This window comes from Oryzias latipes, chromosome 1 (genome assembly GCF_053564925.1).
Source record: "Oryzias latipes strain Hd-rR chromosome 1, Olatipes_Hd-rR_3.1".
In the NCBI taxonomy this organism is placed as follows: domain Eukaryota; kingdom Metazoa; phylum Chordata; class Actinopteri; order Beloniformes; family Adrianichthyidae; genus Oryzias; species Oryzias latipes.
The window spans coordinates 25,996,568-26,012,830 of record NC_136237.1 but is presented as its reverse complement, the minus strand read 5'-3'; the positions used below and the strand labels follow the sequence as shown (position 1 = coordinate 26,012,830).

The 16,263-nt window shown below is 39.1% G+C and overlaps 1 protein-coding gene and 1 long non-coding RNA gene across 3 annotated transcripts; both read right to left on the bottom strand.

Annotated features, from left to right (window-relative positions):
• Positions 1–885: 885 nt before the first annotated feature.
• LOC144981284 (tetraspanin-5) lies at positions 886–11,133 on the bottom strand. 2 transcript variants are annotated; one of them, XM_078944757.1, is made up of 11 exons: positions 10,991–11,133; positions 10,659–10,910; positions 9,039–9,089; positions 6,753–6,899; positions 6,484–6,654; positions 6,244–6,369; positions 5,436–5,483; positions 4,867–4,983; positions 4,722–4,783; positions 2,315–2,368; positions 886–2,221 (listed from the first exon to the last, which is right to left on the bottom strand). In XM_078944757.1, exons 2-10 carry the CDS (start codon positions 10,740–10,742, stop codon positions 2,356–2,358), a joined length of 819 nt encoding a protein of 272 aa, XP_078800883.1. In that variant the 5' UTR covers positions 10,743–10,910; positions 10,991–11,133; the 3' UTR covers positions 886–2,221; positions 2,315–2,355. The 2 variants fall into 2 exon arrangements, with proteins under 2 accessions (XP_078800883.1, XP_078800880.1); XM_078944754.1 differs by lacking the exon at positions 6,753–6,899 and having other exon boundaries at positions 10,991–11,125.
• Positions 11,134–14,931: 3,798 nt separating this feature from the next.
• On the bottom strand, positions 14,932–15,974 carry LOC144991052 (uncharacterized). The gene is made up of 2 exons (XR_013654972.1): positions 15,838–15,974; positions 14,932–15,609 (listed from the first exon to the last, which is right to left on the bottom strand). It is a non-coding gene; the product is annotated as an uncharacterized LOC144991052 (long non-coding RNA).
• Positions 15,975–16,263: the final 289 nt, after the last annotated feature.

The window sequence follows — 16,263 nt, the reverse complement described above, 5'->3', positions numbered from 1 at the left end:
AACTACTCAAGGATTCGATTTAGTTAATTTGATAATATATCTAATCATTTTCAAAGGGACATTTTCAATTATCAGTGAAGTTTGGAGACAAGTGTGTGTGTAACAATATTTTTATTAACAAGGACGCTATTCTGAATTATAGAGAAAACACAAAAGCGACTGAGCAAAGGTTGCTTCACAATTTTTCAGATAACGCAGCGTGCACACTGTATGGATATCAATTGAAAATTGTCATTGCATTACAGAAAGAGTGTGTGTTTACAAATAATTTGAATGGTTTTTTTGTGTGAAAGGAGGTTTTTAATGTAATTACAATCAACAGAAAAAATATGCTCTAAATTAATTATTGAGAACCTTTAAAACCTCTTTTTAGGTTTCACGGTTGTCCTTACCCCTTGTGCAGTTTACATTGGCAGTGAGGTCATCTAGACCCACTAGACAGTGCGCTAAACTTTTTTCTTCAATGACTTGTGATCTTCACTGGTGTCCATGGATTACATGAAATCCTCTTTCCCTTTATCCACCTGTGTCACTGTGGGGATTACAGGTCAATTCACAAACTATTTTTCAAACCAGAGCACATTTGAATGATTATGGAACCATGTGTGGCTCTAAATAAAAGAAACATAGGTATATGTATATATATAGGGTATACAGACCTCAGTAGAGGCTCGGCCAGGCAGGGAAGTGTTTTTTTTTCTTATGGGGTCATCTGGACTCCATAAGATGGCACAAGGGTTATTAGAGAACCATGAATTCAAAGCCTGGTTTTATGTCTTAGTTTGCTTTATTGCTACGCATAAAAGGTAAAAACGCTGGATAAACAGTTCATAAAGCCACATTTCTTTTAAATCAATTCTCTTAAAAAAAAACAGACCAAAAGTATACAAAGCACCAAATTTATTCAGAGTCTGCATATTTACATCTCCAACCAGTTCTTTACAGGAATAACAAGGACATAATACAAAAAGAAGGACTTATAATACTATGTAGGAAATCACAAACTTGGCACTAGATGGAGATAAAGAGTGTAGGAAGTCAACACAATCATGTGAATCTGCTATAGAAAAAGAACATCTGACACAATCTGCCTTGTAGAGCTCACAATTCTAAAGTATTCAACATAAGGAGAAAATCTGTGAAACCTGCTGAGATTTTACCATCCATCTGTGTGAGAAACCAGAAAATACACTGACTGGTAAGGTAAAAATACAAGGAAGAAGCTTCATGATACAGTCTCATGGCAATGTTTGCATCAACAAAAACTGCTGGTGGCAGAGCCGGTGTGCTCTGCTTTCAAGTACTGCATGTAAGAAGGCTTTACATTAACTGTACACTCACTTCAGTGTCATTAAGAGGAGTCAACATGCTGCTGAAAATCACTTGTATCCAGTAACAACTTGCATTTTGAAAGCCAATAAAAGGTACAGAAGCAAAAGTGGCTGATATAACCGATAAGGCATGGCACCAGATTCATTTTTTTACAGAGCTGCTTTTGGTCAAACATGATAAATATTTAGAAATCAAATAATTTTTAGGAGGTGCCACCTTCCAAACTGTTTCTGACCAAGTAAAATAGCCAGTAATAAGCAAAGATGAATGACCGCTGTGAGGCTTTTGATTAAAGTGCTTAAGTTGGTATTTTCTGTACATGCAACATCAGTGTATTTGATTTTTTTTTGTTTCTGACAGACCGCCCTTTAAATTCTACATTATAAACAAACGCGTTATTGAATCTTAACTGAATGCTTCATAGCTTTAGGGAAAGCATATTTAAGCAGCCAACAAAGTGCTTATCAGTCAGTTCACTCGAATACATTAAACAAAACCTGTAAAACGCTTCATGGAATTCTTTTGAATGAGCCGATGTCTCATCAGTGCACAAAAGGCGTTCAGTGCATTTCCAGAATTTTCTTTGCGTTTGGACACGATCCTTTCATGCAGCTGTTTAAAGTGCAGCTGTGAAGACTTATAAAGCTAACACTCATGTGTAACGCAGCACAACGCCTTCATTCCTCCACACAGCTGCTACCATCAGAGCTGTGGAACTGTGACGAATTGAACTGCATTTGTTTACATTATAACATATCAGAGGTACACTTCATGTTCAGAGGTTGCACTTCTTCAAGAAAATCTCTATAAGTTCTTATTTAATTTCTATATACATATGATTTACTTTTCTTTTTGCCTCTCATTGCTGACATCCAGACTGCACAAAGTTCTGTGGGTAAAAAAAAAAACCTTAGCTCACAGATCCAATAAGTTTGCTGGTTGGTTAAAATGCTGGTTGAATATAAGATCTGTTATTTCTTACCTTATTACATCCACTTTGCTGACCAAAGGTTTGTTAAGGTCTTAGGTGTATAAACTGCACAAAGAAAGAGAATGATTAACAATGGGTACCTATAAGGAGCAGAATGGGGCAAAAGAATGTGATCAAATCAGGAATGTGGATTAGATTTTGTTCGGTCATGTGAAATTTATGGACGAGTAAACCATCCAGGCTGCATCATGCCTTTCCCCAACAATGGCTAGGATAGGCACCAGCATCCCTGTGACTCCAATAGGGATTAAATGGGTTTGGATGGATGGCTGGATGGATGTGCTACTGATTCATCACCGCCAATGTGCGTTCAAGCAGCCATTTCCAATAAAAAGGCAATGTACGTGTGTTTAAAAATGCGCGTTTAGGGCTTCCGTGTTTAAAACTCTTGGGTTCACGCTTGACTCCACAAGCTTTTACGTATGTTTTAACAAAACGCATGGCCATTTATTGGGCGTTAAATGTTAAACTAGTTGAACTTTGACCAATCAGGGACTCGGATTTGATAGTGACATATGGATGGCGCCCCCTTTCAAACAAAAATATATATTTTTAACCTCCTGTCTTTTTTTCTTTAGTTAACCAAAAACATTCACGCCTGCCTGTTAAGCTCCAGTAAATTTGCCACCATACTTTGTGTTAAGCCCATTATTTTCTTGAATATTAACAAACTAACTGATTTATCTGTCGATGGACTTTGCCCAACAGTAGCTGGCTCTTTGATCCTGAAAGCAACTTAGGGGGACTAAAGATGAATGGATGGATCCGTCAATAGAACCCGTACATTTCTAAATAAGTAATGTATTGGGCTAATAAAATCAGTCATCAGTGGTTGGTTCCTAGAAAAGATTTCATCTTTTTTTTAATTTGTAGAAACCATTAAGAAGCTTTAAGGATGAAGTAACATTAATAATCATTATCTCCAAATATCTACCTTATTTTTTACCTTCTCAAGGTCTATTGGCATATTTGTCATTTGGCAGTGTGAAGGTAACGGGACCTCAATGACCTCTCTCTCAAAAAGGATGTTTTAAAACTCAGTATCCTCGCATCCACTTTAAAAGCTGCCAAATCGGATTCATGGGTCTAGAATGAGGAAATCTGCCGGAGCATGAAGTGAAGGGACATATATGCAGATATATTTTATTTTCCAAGTGTGTAAAACTGCTCCGTTGTTCTACTAAAGTCAAACCCATTTTTTTATATTTTCACCGACTTGACATTTTTCTGAAAACTTTGCTAAAAGACAGTTAGCTAATGCTTAATGCCATCAGCCGACTGTAGTGACGTGTTCATGGTGTCATCAAGGAAATCATTTCTGATGGTGAATGAGTTTAGCTGCCAGGTTATCTATTCCCACTAACACTCTATAAGTCTGATAACTAATCAAGATTGCACCATGGGTGAGTAATGTGCATCTACCAGAGTTGGATCTGAACTTGGAACCTATGACATCACTATTAGATGCAACCCACAGTGTTTGAATCCACTTTTTTTTATTGTGTTACATACCTAATTGCACAGACAGAACAAATGCATAATATTGCGTCGCCTGGATGTTTTCATTTACTTCAGTAGTGAATACTGTGGCCAAAAACCTGGGACTCTGTTTGTAAAACTAAGAACCTCTTCACAATGTGTTATTTGGGCTGAACTACAGTTCATTCATTGAGATAATTTGCTTTATGACCAAATAGAAGTGTGTAAGTTATGTAAATGTATCAAGCAAACCCAAACAACTATTTGCAAAATTCAATCCATCCCAGCTGTCTGTAAAGGCATCATGCACCCTGGATCAACCTCCAGTTCATTACAGATTTAGAAAAGATCTTGTTGAAAAAGGTGGTGCAGGATCGAAGAAAGGCCCTTAGCAGTGCATGATTATTAGCTAGCTGGTTTTCTTAATCACATTTCCTAAAACAAGCACGGGTTATAAAATGTTTCTAGAGTAGCCTGCTCTCGACAGTGCAGTGTAAGAGTCAAAAAATGAAAATATTAGGCGTCATTGGAATTTTCCACACAAAAAAAGGGTCTGGCAGACTATTCCAGAGTGTTAGGCCGGAAACTAACAACCTGGCTGTAGGCTTAGGCCTAAAGACTTTGTTTAAACTCACAAAAATTAACTGCTGAGCATTTCAAACGACAAGCCAGTTCCTGTTGATCAGTAATCAATTAGGAGCTTTTTAGTTTTTTTGCTCATCACTTTGTAACATTATATGATCATTTGAAAGCAAAAATGAGGCATAGAGGCAGAAAAATAAAGTCTGAACTGAAAATAATGCAATTTAATATTTTTAACAGAACATTCTGATGCTTATGGCATTTCAGGGTCACTGATACATTATTGCTTAGTTTCTAAATAAAACAGAGTTTGTGAAAATAAATAATTATCACATACCAACTCTCTCTCACAGCCTCAATGTCGCTCACAAGATTCTGTGCCAAACATATGCCGAATATCTAAAACAAGATAGAAATCAGATATATTAGGGGCATTTTAAGTATTACAGGAGAAGAAATGCCAGCTAGTACACCAGTATTACCTGTAGTAATGCAATTCCAATAAAGATGCCTGCCACCACGGTCAGGTTGTCCTGAAGCCATTTCTCAAACTGGGGAACACAGCCTTTTATGTAAATGAAGGTCCTCTGCTCGGAGTCCTGACAGAAAAATTCAAGACTTCAACAACCAGTCATGCCTCGCATGTTTAATGAACGCTCCCCTTTTTCACACTGAGGTCTCCTCTAAAGTCTTTTGTTGTATAGCCCCATAAAAAAGAACTTCATACTTACTGAAAGTCAGGAGTTTGTTCTTACATATGGTACAGTGGAGACTGGCCAAAGAGAATGATGGGGGGAGGGGGTTCAATTAGTGTCACATTGCTGCTGTATGAGCAATCCCAAAGTACCAATGCAGGCAGCTGCTGTGTTTTGGAAAGTGAGGAGCTGGAAACCCCTCTGCAACGGGGGTGTAACGGATGACATCATGCAGTCTAGCCAACAGCCTTATAGGCAAAGTATGCTGAAGTGCGTCAATATGACTCCTTTAGACCCATGGTAACGTGTCTGATGAAAGCCTATCTTGTATTTCTAGAATTGACTTTATCACTCACTGTTTTTGCGCGGATGTCGTATCCACACTGAGTGTTGATGACATCCTCCTGCAAAGAAAACCTTTTCAGAATATGATCATATTAAGTGGAAAATTACACTAAAAAAATCAGAAATATGAAATATATCTTTTTTCTTTATTAAAATAAAACCAATGTGATTTTTTTTTAAAACAAAGGACTTTAATATGATAAATTGGTCAAGAAAACCATTAAAATCTAATGAAATTATGTTCTACACTATCATTTTTAATCAGTTTTGGATTCTGTCACTTGCTAAAAGATTTCATTTCCGTGTGAAAAATCTATTTGAAATGGTTTATATGCAGAAGAAACATAAGCAGCCATAAAATGAAGATTGACATGGTTAGTGTGCGACTTAAACAGTTTTTTTTTAATTAAAATATGTTTTTTTTTCTTTTTTTTCTGTCAGAGCATGACCTCCGTGGAACAGGATGTTCTCAGCTCATCAGTAGAATTCTCACGGCAACTCTTATTAGAAATAAATGTTTTTCTTCTTAGTTTTACAATGAAAGGCAGTATTTTTTTTCTGCAAAAACATTTTCTTTAGGGTCTTTTCCCTTCCGCCTTCAGGCTTTGCTGTGCTGGCAGAGTAAAGGAGGATTAAACACTGAAAACTCTGCGTCTTGGACGCCAGCCGTGACAGTTGACAACGTCAGGCTGCCTTTTGGAGATAAGAAGGCTATCTGTCACCAGAAAGACAACGTCCTGTGCAGCTAGCAGCGCTCTGGAAATGTAGCAACTCAGCAAGTTAGTAGAAATGGGCCTCCAGTGCAGCACAAAGGCGTACCGCTGGATCTTTGGTGCAGCAGGAAAACGGCACTCCGCATTTCTCACGGCTTGGATTTGAGTCTGTGCAGTTAAAGTAGATGTTCAAATTCCAGTCATCAGCTCCGAAAGCCCCACAGCACTCCCACTACAACGTTGAAGAGAAACTTGCATGTAAATCAGTACATGCGGAATACTAAACAGAAGAAACCTGCAAATATTAGACTTAAATCAACCAAAAGAATGAAGAAACTGCTCTCACGTATTCCTGGGTGAAGTCAATAAGGTTTTGCAAATCAATGTCATCCCTGTAAGCTCGGATGTTGTTGTTGATGAAAAAGTTCAGCTGATCCTTGATCCAGTCTTTGAAAACAAAAGCAAGGACTCCAGCAGTCAGCTCCAGAAAGAAGATGATACCCAAGAAGACGGAGAACTAAAAAAAAAATAATAATAAAATACCAGAAATATCAGAAATCTACAGTTTCCATCAGAAAACATTGCCGAAAAATATGAAACCAAAGAGGAACATACAAACTTGAGCAGAAATGAGTTTTCCCGTAACGCTCCTATACAACCGGCAAAACCGAGGATGAACATGACACCACCCACCACGAGGAAGAGCCAGACGGGGTCAAAGCCCCCCAGATCAGTAATGGAAGAGATGTTAGAGAGAACTCCCTGGTAAGGAAGGGAAGAAAAAAGGCTAAAGTGGTTAAAAAGTAATGACATGCTATAAAATTCCACTGTTGTTTTTTCACAGTATGCAGCTGTGGGTGTCTGAGGTTCCTCGGAGGTTTGTGTTGGTCCCTTCTTTGAAAATTCTACCACTGTCCTAAATCTGATAAAACTGATGTCTTCAATTCATGAGTTACCTCCTCCTACAATCGTTTTGTATCTTAGTGGTTGTAAAAAGAAATTAGTCATTAGAATGTTGCTTTAAACTGAACAGACAGAGGAATCAGAGAGAAAAAATAACATTTTTAAATAAATTGTTATAAAGTAAATAAAACATAAATCCCTGAAGTAGCTACAGTATATCTAATGATTTTTTTAAAAAAATATATAAAAAATATATAAAAAGAAACATGAAGGAATTTTGTGTCTCTTTACAAAATCAGAAAAGCAAAATATCTGATATCCCTTTTGTCCAAAAATTAAAAAACAAAAAGATATAATTATCAGTTGTTTCATGTTGTAACATTTTTATAAGGATAGAAAATTGGAATTACCAATAAAGCTAAGATATCTATGTTTTTGAATTAATATTATCTTTTATTTTCTTGCAAGAAAGACATTAATAGCTGACTAAAGTTTTCACAACATTCATGATCACATGAAAAAAGATCATTTTTAAAATTGGTAAAGTTCAGTAAAGTCTGAGTCCTGTTATGAGACAGCAAATGAATGCCTGAACGGTGTCACATACACTATGGCCGCCTTTACACTGCATGGTTCAAGTGACCCAATTCCGATTTTTTCCTCTCACGTGGCACAGATCGGATATGATCGGTGAAAGTGTAAGCAGGACAAAAGCGCATGGATTCCGTTTTTCTCAGATCGGATACAGGCCTCTCTCATATGTGGAAATAAATCAGAAACGAATCGGATACATGCATTTGCGTGTGCCATGTAAGCAGACAGATCGGATATTCCCCAGTAAATGCGAGTCGTACGTCAGTGACGTCAATTCAGGACACCACCAACTGAGATCACATGACTTATTAAGGTGCTTTTTGTGCGCTGATTTTGCTGTCAGCGTGTTACCTTTCAGCCTCAGGCTTCAGACCGTAGTTGGAAACTGCTGTTATGTCCGGTTCGGACGCAAACGGTAACTAATGAAGCGAGCGGGACACCGTTGCTATGGAAAAGGCTAGAAGCCGTTTATTTCTTTGGGGGCGTGTATGAAGGGGACCGTGTGTGTGTGTGAGCGCGCGCGCGCGCGCGCGTGCGTGCGTGCGTGCGTGCGTGCGTGCGTGCGTGCGTGCGTGCGTGTGTGTGTGTGTGTGTGTGTGTGTGTGTGTGTGTGTGTAAGGAGAGAGGGGGGGGGGGGGGGGTGAGCGCGGATCGGGGGACTGTCGGAGAACCGTAAATCAAAAATAAGGTGTCTCGCCCAAAAGTTTTGGAGTCTTTCTTAACCCACTCTGGAGGCTGAGGGTTCAGAACGGAAAAGTGAACCCCGAGGAAATCTCCCGTGTGTTTCTGACTACGTTCAGAAAAGAGAAGTCATCGCGCAGGAAAGGTTCAACACTTGGATCAAACTGTTAGTACAGCACGTCTGCAAACACTTCCTCAATCAAAACTCAGAGAGAGCACATAAGACGGCCGACCAGCCCTCCTTTTTACACCCCGTGACTCCCCTCTGGAGCGCCCAAGGCAACGCCTCCTTCCATCGCCGCCTTGCCTCCATGACAACCGCAATCACAACAGTCTGAAGGAGGTCCGCGGAAGGCGGAAATACTGCTACGTTGTCCTCAGAACGTCTACGTTTGATAGTTTCAGCATTGTATAGTGTAAATGCAAAAATCAGATACGGGTCACTTTTAAAAGATGATGTAAGCGGGTCGTCAAAAAAATCGGATATAGTCAGAAAATCGGATATGAGCATCAAGACCTGCAGTGTAAAGCCGGCCTTAGACTCCATTGTTTCCACGGAAAACATGACATTCCTGTCTGACTCAGGAAAGGCTCTCTGGCATTCAACGAAGACGGACATGCATGAATGAGAAAGAACCCTACGGCAGGAACCCTACGGCATGCTGGTTATGTGCAGGTGTGAAAGAGAAGACAACTAAACAACAACAGATGTGTCATGCCCACCTTTTCACTCCATGCCCACAATCCAATGCCAAGGAACGCCACACCGAGGAACTGACAGAGAAGAGGAGACAAGGACAGCCGCGTTATTATGCAGCATGAATTCATCCCACCATAACATATGGGGAAAAGCCTCAAAGTTTCCAGGCAATGCTCCATATTTCCTGTCTATTAGCAGAACATGGAGGACTCTAAAACATGAGAAAGCATTCTCAAATAATTACAGAAACAATCACTCCCAGCAATCAATATATATATAAAAAAATATATATATATAAAAAATCTTATTCAAATCTACTTAAGTTTTTCTCCGTAAATACTTCAAGACAGCTAAGCTCATTTACTTAAATTTTCAATTTCTAAGGCGCGAATATTTTTACATGGAAAAGAAAATGTATATATTAAAGGTGTAAGGATCCATTTTAACAACAATTTGATTTATATCATCGTTAGTCGGTTTCCGATCCAATTCATAGTTCATAATTATTCATTTTGAATGATCCGATTGACTGACCTAAAATGGACTCAGGACATATTTAGCTAAAACCTCAGTCAGTGTGACTCAGAAAAAAATACCTGGGTACTTAACAGTGCAGGTGAAGTTTTCCCACATTTCGTGCAAGATATTTAGGTTTAAATTAAATGTGGGTACAAGTAACCCTTGTGCTATCTTAGATGACCCCCCCCCCACCCCTTACTTTGACGTGTTCTCCCTACCATGACAAAGGTGGATAAAGGTGGAAAGATTTCATGTAATCCATGGACACCAGTGAAGATCACAAATCATTGAAGAAAAAAGATTCAGCGCACTGTCTAGTGGGTCTAGATGACCCAACTCCCAATGTTAAAGTGCCTAGGATAGCACAAGGGTTAAGCAAGAATTAATGGCAAATCCATTCACATTTTAGTTTCCTGAAGTTCAATCCACTTGTTTTTCCACATCCAAACAGAACAGAATTTGAACATTCAAAGTGTTTCCACACATTGGACTGGAATGATGGCTTGATCAGTTTTTGCTCTCATCACGTGTGTTGTCTGCTGTGATTTTTAAAGTAGAATAAACCTGTGTCTCAATCTAAATGGTATTTTCTAGTATCGATTCATTTCAATTTTAAAAGCATTTCTGATGGTTTAGGTCGATTTAGTTATTAAATTGTTTTAGACAGATCGATCTGATTGGATCGAATGAATATAAATAATATCCTCAACTCAGTTTATTTGATAATAGGCCCTCTTCCATTTACCATAAGAAGGGGGGGGGGGGACTATGAATGGAATGACTGAAGCAGAAACGCTGATCAGCTAAAACAACACGCCGCCAGGTGGGTTTAAATTAAAGCTGCTGACAGCTGAAGGCCCCGCAGTGAAACGCTCCCCACGCACGACAGGACAGGAGGCGTTTGTTTTCCTTCGCAGGTTTCCCACGAACGATGACAGCCGTTTTCTCCGGCCTGCTCCCACAACAAAAGCCCAGGAGTGTCATCGTGGATGGAGGGATGTTGGGTGGATTAGGAAAAATGACCATTAGGAAAACAAAATCCCCTTTATTTAAGAAAAAGAAAAATAAAGTAACGTCGAGTTTATGCTTAACGAGGCCCCGAAGACCCAAAACAAGAGACTTACCCAGAATATAATGTTGAATCCGAAGATGAAGTACTTGATGCAGCAGCTCACCTCGTGAGCCTTGAAATGCTTTCCCGAGATCATCTGGAAGGATCTGCTCTGGTCCTCGCGCCAGGAACGGATCACATCGAAGCCTCGGTATTGTTTGACAGGTTGCTGGAGGAAACACCCTTTGGTGTAATGATGATGATGATGATGGTCAGCAAAGAAACGCACTGTCAGTTCATTTAGCGCCTCGATGGGAGCATTGCGCTGATCCCGCAAAAAAAGAAGGGGGGGGGCACAGTCAGAGCCCGTAGAGCTGCCCAGAAGAGTCCCGCGGAGGTTCTTACCGTGACATGAATCCACCCCGTGATCCAAACCCACGGACTTCCATCTGACCCGCAGTTTCCACAACAGACATGGCTGATGTTAAAGCGACATCTGCTGCAGCCAATCAGAGTCTTTCTTAGTCTGAGTGGGTGGGACTTCCTCTCTTCTGTGCGTTAGCATTGAAATAGATCACAAACGTGTTTAAAATGAAAAACAGGTGCAAATCTAAGGAAAAATAAAAAAAACAGCTTTACTAATTTCATAACCTAAATTTTCTATTTTAACAAATAAGACATTTTTCTTTTGAAAAAATCTAAAATTTGAAGTGTATTTATCAACTCAATAGACTTCTAAAGACAGTAATTCTTTTTTAACACATTCGGCCAAAAAACAAAAATGCAAATCACAAAAAACGTATGTATTTAGGGACATCACCAGGTGGGACACAATCAGTGAGATGTGAAATGACTGTGGAAACTAGGAGTTTTCTTTTTACACATGGCAATCACCCATTTAGACCTGATTTCAATTGGGTTTTATTTTGACTTTCCAAATAATCAGATCTGTCTGGAGCTTATTTTGTGACAATCCCAGGTGGGACACTAGAAGTGAAATGACTCTGTGGAAACTAGGAGTTTTTTGTTTTGTTTTTTAGAAATATGTGAACATATGAGTCAATAACACCATAAGGTGCCTTTGAGACTTCCCAATTACCCACCCAAAAATTATGTGCTGTTTTTTTTCATTTAACTTCACATTTATTGAGTGAATGTTGTGCTGTTAGAAATGCATGTTGGTCAAGCTCTCACACTTTTTTATAAATTAACTCCAAGCAGAAAATGCAAAAACAAACTGCAAAAAATGTCCACCCTGTCATGGATATTTTCAAATGAGAATAAATACATTGTAAGATTGTGGATTTACAATGTATATTTTCAGAAAGCTACTTAGTCCTTTTGTCAACACTGTGTATAAGCTAATGAGAAAAGTTTTTGGATAGTATAGAAATTAGGGCAAACAGTTTGTTTCTACACAAAATCAGCGAGAATTGCACTTTCTTTTCTAAATAAAATCTAAAAACAAAGATGTTTAGTGAAAATTTCAACCAATACTATTTGGCCCATATATTCATAAAGGAATCACACAGACAGTTTTGCTAACTTGTGAAAATAAATTGTTTATTGTCTTAGAAAAAAGAAATAAACAGAGTGGACAGTAACACGACAGGGTGGACCCTGGGCATAACAGGATTGACACATTGTAAAAGATCACTGAATGTTGGCCTCATTTAGCAATTATTAAAAGGAAATTACTACCAGAAGTCCTTTTCCCACGTAGGGTGAAATTATCAGGTGAACAGAATGGTTTTAAACCACTCTGCCTTTGTGCAGCAAAACACCAAAAAGAGCCATTGATGTTGCATTATCAATATAAACTGTGAACATCAATGTGCACAGTGAAAGTCAAACCTTCAACTGTAAAATGAGAAGAAAAGTGTTTCTTTAAGGGGAGAATGATTGGTTTGAAAATGCACAATATCACTGAGACACATCTCCAAGCAGTCTCCCTTTCTGTGGAGGAATGACTCAATTAGTTTCTGCTCAACATACTTCCATGCAGATGCCTCAGTCCGTAAAAAGCGCTTGTTCAGAGCTTGTGGTTCTGGTATTAGGCAAAGTACCTGCTGGTCATGGTACTAACAGATGTCGTCCTGGAGACATGGCCAGTGGAACATAATGCCATGGCGGGGCATACACTGAACTTTTAACATTGTGCTCTTCATCTCTGATGACACCTGCGTATGCTTCATTGTCGTAATTATCAAAGCACCCCTCTACAAAGTGGTTTACCTCAATCACTTCTGGTCTCCAAGGATTATCTGCTGTCTTTCCACATGCTTGAGACTCGTTGGAAGGAACAGGAACATCAGCTAGAGTGACCTCTTAAAGGTTAAAGCGGGGACAATCTAAAATACCTTCCCCCCATTTTACACAGACATGAAATGTTTGTATTTTAGTTGCCCGAGTTTTCGACTGATTATTTGGCAGATTCTCATAGTGCCTTTTATGGCAGCTGTTGCAGGTGCCTCAGTCCTCTCTCTCTCAATATCACTCTCTCACAAGCTCTGGGAATCAGGAATGTCTCCTCCATGGGCTACAATCCTGTCTACTGACCTCTGGAGGGCTCCATCCACACCTTCTGGTGCACCCTTGCCATGACTAACCTCAAAGAAATTCCATGTTATTTGTTTGAACCCATAGTTGTGGGGTTCTGTTGAGCAAAGAAATTTCCTTTTTTTTTTCTATACTGCTTTGCAAGCCCATCGCTGAAAAAATGAAGTATGCTGATTAGTAGGTGTCTTTCTCTCAGCATCTTCAGAACTGAATCAAGGTGGGCCCAGATGACGACAGGGTCATGTCTTCTTGAGGGTGATATGGAGCAGAAGATGTGTGGTGGTTGTTCACCAAGCATGTGCTTGTAAAACCTCCAAAATGCAGATTGTATAGCTTCACTGAACTGGCATGAGTCATTTTTGCTAAAATCTAAATGCAAGAGGGACTCATTTTGCGTCAAGCTGCAACTGAGCTTCCTGTAGGCATCAAACTGCCATTTTATGTTGGAAACATGACAGCTAAAATGGAGTAGCCTCTCTTGGAAATCTGTGTTGCAATCATACTCTGTAGTTGTCTCCCTTTTCACTGTGATACTACCCAAAAGGGTTTGAGACGGCAAAAGGAGGTGTATGAAATGTGGCCAATTTGCTTAGAGACAAATCTCATACATAAATTCTTCATTGTCTCAGTAAGCAACCTTTACTGATATAAACTGTTATTGATATAAAATGTCAGTAGGAGCTGTTGTAATGTGACATTATCAGCTTGTGACATTATCAGCAAAATGTCCTTCCTGTCCTGAACCATATCCACCCTGTTATAAGGCTTGCTGACAGGGTGGACACTGGCAGGGTGGGACATTTTTGGTTAATGTTAGCATTTATTGAGAACATTGTGGATCTTAACTAAGCTACATTATTCAGTTCGCAAGAAGACTGTGTACTGTTTCCCTCATATTTTGAATTCAGGAAAGGCTTTTTTATTAAATTATATTTCAACATAACAGGGTGGATATGTTAAGCTTGACAACATCTGACTACACACCTACGGTAATATGATTAAAATTACTAAACAAAAGTGTAAATATTTACTCTGCAACTAGCCACTGGTTCAGTCTCCAGTGAAGAAAGACAATGGTTGTGATGTAAATAAAAACATTAGCAGGTTTTTTAAAGAGACTGTTATCCCAAAATGACACGGTGGACAGCAATGTCAGGGACTATGGAGTCCTATACTGTTCATAATTAAATAAATAAATATCATGACCTCATGCAAATACACAATCAAATCTCTTATAAATATATAAAAAGATCATGAAATTGTGAAAAACCTGCACACAGATTTTAAATTAGCCATTATATTATTCAATATATTTAATTTTGCTTTAAAAACCTGTTCATTATTTTAAAACAGCATTTTGAAATAATCATTTTTTTAGAAGTTCAGATTTCAAAATCAATATTTTCCTAAGTATCTTTGTTTTTATTTAACATTGCTGTTTTTCAGAATGACTTATTTATTTCATGAAGATCTTTTTCATCAGAATAAGTCTGTCTATCAATCAGTGAAAGTGGGCGGGATCTATCGCACATTGGCTGATTCCTGGAAATCGACTCATATTCCTAGATACCTGCTCAGCGATGTGCCAGTCAGAGAGATAACATACTTCAGCGATATCCACACGGCTTTGCTAACATTAGAGGATCAAATGGAGACAAACTATTTGTCTGCTGCAGAAGATGCAAACATGGACGACTCTGTTTTTGTAGTTTGAGTCAGGAGTCTCGTGACTCTTGTTCTCATGCCATTCAGAGCTCTTCTCTGCTCTGCAGCTAACACAGCTCTGCTTTTTTTTTCTAATCAACTTTATTGCACATTATGCCATTTTAAAAGGATGTACTTTTAGGTATGCAATAAAAAACACAACTGCAAATATCAAATTCACATCTGTAACAACACAGCTCTGCTGTCTGTGCTCACAGATCTATTCTGACGTCACATCGTGCCTTACACTGTGTCGGCTCACAGGAGGCGAGCTGGTGGACCAACAGTCAGACCAGGCAGCTGCGGAAAGCGGAACAAGCCTGCTCGGGCCTCCTGAACCTTCTGATGTCTGTTTCTCTTTCGGCTCTTTCCCATCAGGGGTCGCCACAGCGAACGGGTTGCATGGTAAACTTGGCAATGTTTTACGCCGGATGCCCTTCCTGACGCAACCTTCTCAAAGCAACCGGGCTTGGGACCAGCACAGAAGTAGAGAAGGGAACAGGGAGCAGCCCGGATTCGAACCGTGGTTACACGGACAGAAGGCGCCGCAAACCATGAGCTAAACTTGCTATTTGTGTAACACAGATGGTATGGTGTCGGGTTTCAAGCAAACAGTCTGGCCTCTTATCTAAATGTGTTTCCACAAATGTTTTGAACAGATCCAGACTGTATTGCTAGTTGGTAATCACAGTGATCCATCTGGGTTAGCTTTTTTGATAGCCAAGATCCACTTTTTCCTTAAGTTTGAATCCATTGGAAACCTGCAAAAAAATTCAGTCACTGAGTCAGAAATGTATAAATCTATATTACTATAATAGCCTAGTATGCTGTATACAGGTTTAGCAAAATAAAATGTGCATTTATGTCGACAGCAAATTATCCGTACATCATGCAGCATGTTATAACAGCCCTGCAGCGTCATGCATGTCAACATGTGTATGATTAATGAAGCCCCTGCAGCATTAAAAGATTAAAATTATAGTACTTACCTGTGAAATGATATACCTTCCTCCTTCATGGACTCAGTTCTCTGATTTTGGCAGTTGAAACCCGCACAATGAACTGGTATTATGCAAAAAATGTGTTCACATGCATGCACTGCAGTAGTAACTTGACCTCACCAAGATGGCGTTGCTCTCCTCCCACGAGGAACCACGTGATGTCTCCTCTAGTGATATAACTCATTGGGATTAACATATTTGATTTGACTGTCAGGCTCTTTCTTACACAGCCTACGGGCATTAAAGACAGGAAAATCCACAAAGAAAAAGTAAAAGAAAGAATTTGAGTAATGTGTCTTAAGTTCATTGAGAGGCTACACACTTTTAAATGTTGCTAATTTTCATGGGAGCTGTGTGGAAGTTAATGACAATATGAACAACACATATTTTTTAGAACGTTTTACGCAAATAGTT